We start from the raw sequence: 4999 nt of genomic DNA, 5'->3' as shown, positions 1-4999 counted from the left end.
TTTACCATAAGTTCTCTGGTAGATTGATGAACATTAAGCTTTGAGCATATGCAAATTGTACATGAGACTAAGTAAGGATGAAGAGTGAAGACAAAGGTTGAGAAAAAAAATATAAATTACACTATAAAGATATCTATGCAAAACCATCACAACTCAGACGTCTAACTACATACAAGAAACTTACAAAAACTCTCAATCCAAACTCACTATAGATTTCTATAATCTTCTATTGTTTGATGAAGCCAAGTGCTAAATTCAGGATTGATGCTGTGTGAATTTCTGCTTTAGAAGTTCTCCTTGTGAAACTGAAAACGGGTAGATGAGTTTAGGCTGAACTCGAGACAAAGTTCCTTCAATGTTTTTGTAAGAGTAGGGCTTCCACAGTAGAATACACCTGCATCAAGAAAATAGCAGATAAAATTTCCATTTATCTTATTATTGTTTTTTTATTTCTAGAATTTCACAAAAAAGCATTACAATTTTGTATACCTATCCGAGAGCTTTGATGTGCGTTTGCTAATTGAGTGAAGACTTTTTTCCAGTTTGGTCTTGCAAAATGTGTTCGTATCTAACATATGGTAACATCATAAAAGATTAACATTTGGTTGAATGGTGAAAAGGCTTTAGTTTAAATGAGTGGTAAATCAATAAATACCCGGCTTTCTGAAACTACATCAACTCCATTTTTAGCATGTTGCAGCTTCTGAATCATGGCAATAAGAGCGGACCGTGCATCACCTTCCTCGTAGACACTAGTCAAATAGTTGTGCATTTCTATGATATTCTGCATCATTTAAACATGCTAAAATTTTACTATACATGGAAGGAACAAAACCAGGAAAAAAAAATGAAGTTTTTGATCCTTAGTCTCACATCGTGGTCATAATCTGCAATATCATCCATGACACCTTTGAACCATTCAAATGATGACTGCTCTCTTGTTACCCAATAAAAATATGCTCTTTCAGGACCTTTCTTAATTTGATCGTCTAAGTGATAGCTATGGTCTGAGTCCTGCATATAGGTTCCCTGCTATGTTAACCCCTTGAATTGGAACTTAACTATATAATACAAACAATAAAGGATACATGCACTAATTGCACTATCATCCAATTACAAACTGCTACATAACTTAAGTTTTATAATAACTACCTTAAAAGTCTTACTAAAGATGATTTCTACTTGATTGACAATGTAAAAATGTTTACATGGACAAAATACCTAATAAACTCAAATACACATATGCTGCCAACCAAAAAAGTATATATAACCTGTGACTTACCTCTTTAGGGCTTTCTGACTTCATGTTGTTCAACATATCTTTTAGAATGCTGATCATTGGTGTGGCACCGATTCCAAGACCTATGAGCATGAGGACATCATAGTTCTTATAGCTTTGTGCTGGGGCTCCGTATGGTCCTTTAATGAGGATCTTTGGATATCGAATGCTGAAAAGAGCAAATAATATCAATATTCATAGATCATTTTGGAAAGCTAAGAACAAAGAGTTTCTATTCACCTTGAGTTTGAAGAATGGTTATAGTTTGAACTTGGTGCTCTAGTTTCCATCCTCATAAGGTTTCCCTTTCTTGGTTGAGCACTGTGAGGCTCACAAACCTGCATTTCTAAGTATTAGTACAACTAGATGTTCAATAATTACCATATTTCTATGACCCTTCGACTAATTAAATACATAGGTTTGAGTTCGCAGTTCAGACATCAACATCACCTGTGTAAATTTGTTTTTAAGCTCTGTAGTCCAATCTCCCAAGGTTCGTATATGAACACTTAAGTAGTCATCTCCAGGTGCAGAGGTGATGGAGAAAGGATGCCTGCAACAAGAGTCAATTTCAGTATCCTAAAAGTGATTTTGCAGAAAAATATTTTTTCTCTGATCACTATCAGCCAAGAGTAAAGGTTATTACCATTCAAAACTAGATATATCTGGGCACTTGACAAAAAGATACATTCCACTTTTATACTTGAATCCTTGAGGTTTGGTCATGTATAGTGCCAGAACATTTCCTGTGTATATTATTGCCTGAAATTTCCAAGTGATAAAATCATTTCCATGCTTCAGCATGAAGAATCATGGAGAAGTTGTGGACACACACCTTAATGATGCTTACTCGGTGATCTTTACCCCTAAAAAATGGGTGAATTCTCTCAAAAGCATAGAGTACTAGCGGAACTACAAGGTACATCCAAGTCTGCATTTATCAAAGACATTGTCAACTGATTTATAACCATATTCAGATTCTGGCCTATCAAATCAATGATATAGAATTGGACATGCAGTATCAGTCTTCAGGTCAGAAAACCAAGTGTACAACATCAACAATGGAGGGGTGGATAGAGTTCAATGATATATGTTATGAGCAGTAAATAAATCACAATTTATATCAGTTTACAAGTGGGAAGCTGTTGTAACTGCATTTTGAGAGAACTTTTGGAAAATTGAAATCAGAAGGTGTAGTTTGTTGGTAGTTAGAAAAATGAAAATGTTAGAGCTACACATACCGTCTTCTTGTCCCATTCCTTGGTGAGAAATAGAAAGTAGCCATGTATGATCAGGAGTATGTAAACCACAATAAGCAAATGATGTGCATACCAAAAGGCATTGAAACCAGCCAATCGATGCAACGACAAAGGTAACTTGACAACACTTTTTCTGAAATAATGTGTCGCTAGAGTGAAGATAAAGGCCATAAGCAAGACCATCAGAATTCCAGTTACACCAAGAATACTTTTAAGAAGGGTGTAGAAAGTAGGCTGCTCATAGTTAAAATCTTGCCCAAGTATCGACATGAACTTATTTTCTGGGCATGATATTAATCTTGGAAAATCACAAGTGATATGCATCATTACATGAATAAAAGTCCCTATAACCACAGCTACTGCAATTGTCTTGTGGAAGTTTATATTGTCATCAAAAGGTATGATTCGATTTAGAAATGATCCTCTTAGTTTTGTAAGTGTTCTTCTGCACATGGTTAGGACAATAAGAGCCATGTTGAACTTGAGAGTCTCAGCAGCACCCTTTGCAAAGCATAGACAGTAACCCATGACCTTAAAGGCTTCCCTTTCCCTGTATTGCTTAAACTTCCAAATAAAAAGCACCAAGTTTATGGCCAACCAAAGCGCGACAACCCATATTTTTTTCCATTTATCCAAAGCAAATTCTGCAGTTGTAGATAGAAATTTGCTCACAGGAGTTCTATACTTGCTCGGTATCATAGCTCTACTCAAAGTCATGGCTCTACAATTATCAAGTTTTTTGGTGCCATCTTCCGCACTAGCCATTTCCTTCAGAAGAGTTTCTAGCTGCCACATCTGTTCAAAAAGAAAATTAAGAATACAAAAGATGAAGGTTTATGTAAAACTCAATAAAATTAGAAAGCAGTAAGAACTTTTCACTTCTAACCTCTATATATCCATTATGATCAGGGTCAAGCTCTTCCATTATCAAAGATGCATACGCATCAGCATGCACTTTGAGATTTCCTAGCTTATTTGCTGAGGCACTCAACACTATAACCTTTTAAACGACGACATTTAGAATTGTGTTTCCATATAATGAAAGAGAGAGGGAGAGAGAGAGAGAGAGAGAGAAAGGAAAAAAGGTAATCACAAGAATTTAAGTGGTCTTAGTACTCACCTCCTTAACCTCCTCTTCTGATAGCCTACCATCCCCATTCTTGTCACACCTGAAAATAACTGAATTCATTTATGCCAATCCATTCAATAAGAATGCAACATGCAAAAGGAATACAAATAGTGTGTGTGTGTGTGTGTGTTCTTTACATGTCAAAGAACACTTGAAGCCTTGATTCAAGATCTCTGTTAGTCATGTCCTCCCAGAATACTTTAACTTCATCCAAAGTTATCCCATTTTCTGCACAGACTTTCCTCCTCCTTGCCAAGGCCTCATACAGCTCCCCAGCAAAATCCTTTGATTCTGCCCCCATGCCTGTGCAACACAATTCAATTTGCATCATGCAAACTTGCCACTAATTATGTTAACTAAACATATTACAAACGACAAAACTTAGATACAGTTCCATAGATACTTTTGGCGTTGTTCTCCAATAGAATTAGAGTTTTTATTTCAGCAATCTACGTCAACCTTTAATGCAAACCTTTCTTACACAAATTACAAAGGTGAAGCTCTAATTCTGCCAGGAGAACAGCACCTAAGAAACTCTAATCTAAGTTATTGTCCTATTGCAACCCCAATAAAAACAAAAGGAGGCAGATGTTTGTACCCATGCAGGTTCCAAATTTGTCTTTTGTGAGCTTTCCATCAACTGCATTTTGAGTAAAGCGCTTCTCAATGGACTTCCATGCATCAGCTTCCTTCCCTGTGACCGTTCTATCAAGAAACCGTAAACTCTTAATCCCTCTAGCTGCTCCTGATTCAGCCCTCATCATTTTCCTCCCCCCATTATTCCCCTGAATGCCAACCCTGCTCCTCACATTGCTATTGTTGTTGTTGTTCACATCAGCATCATTGGGAGATTTAAGCACCATGATTCCATTAGGGGGTGCTTCATCATCCCTTTTAGGCCTCTCCACAATGGGATCAATATCAATGCCCTCAAGAATCCACGTTGATGATTCATCTTTGCCTCCTTTTTCTGTTGACATCAATGAAAAGGGATTTTCCAAATTGGTATGATATGAATATGGTGATGATGATGATGATGATTCGGTAGAAATGTTGTCAAGATGGTAGTGGTGGTGATGGTTTTTGGAATTGTCAAGAAAGAAGGGTGTTAGAGGGAAAGATATGAAAATGAAATAGTCAAAGTGGCATTAAAGAGAGACATCGATCAGTATATACATGTTTTTTTTATGTTGTTGCTTTGCTAATTATAGAGAAACAGGTTGAACCCCCCCAACTTGTGTCTGGTCCAACCAACCATGCCCCTTAACCAACAAATTAAGAAATCAAACGAAAATAAAACCTACAATATTATTACAAGCTGGTTTTTCTTTG

General features: G+C 36.5%; 1 protein-coding gene across 1 annotated transcript; it reads right to left on the bottom strand.

Moving 5' to 3' along the window:
* On the bottom strand, positions 1-4999 carry LOC114395456 (putative respiratory burst oxidase homolog protein H). Its single transcript, XM_028357243.1, has 14 exons — positions 4266-4999; positions 3805-3970; positions 3659-3707; positions 3425-3538; positions 2521-3333; positions 2115-2210; positions 1926-2041; positions 1730-1832; positions 1520-1617; positions 1283-1448; positions 874-1014; positions 656-784; positions 490-568; positions 1-394 (listed from the first exon to the last, which is right to left on the bottom strand). The coding sequence occupies exons 1-14, from the start codon at positions 4645-4647 to the stop codon at positions 285-287; spliced, it is 2562 nt and encodes an 853-aa protein (XP_028213044.1). The 5' UTR covers positions 4648-4999; the 3' UTR covers positions 1-284.

Source organism: Glycine soja, chromosome 18 (genome assembly GCF_004193775.1).
Source record: "Glycine soja cultivar W05 chromosome 18, ASM419377v2, whole genome shotgun sequence".
Taxonomy (NCBI): domain Eukaryota; kingdom Viridiplantae; phylum Streptophyta; class Magnoliopsida; order Fabales; family Fabaceae; genus Glycine; species Glycine soja.
The sequence above is the reverse complement of the archived record's forward strand: the minus strand, read 5'-3'. Positions and strand labels throughout refer to the sequence as shown.

Coding starts and splice junctions, on each gene's coding strand:
- LOC114395456 (XM_028357243.1), bottom strand. CDS start 4,647: ATGTCAACAGAAAAAGGAGGCAAAGATGAATCATCAACGTGGATTCTT. Junction 3,539..3,658: donor CAGAAGAGGAGGTTAAGGAG/GTGAGTACTAAG, acceptor GTCGTTTAAAAG/GTTATAGTGTTGAGTGCCTC. Junction 2,042..2,114: donor ACCGAGTAAGCATCATTAAG/GTGTGTGTCCAC, acceptor TGGAAATTTCAG/GCAATAATATACACAGGAAA.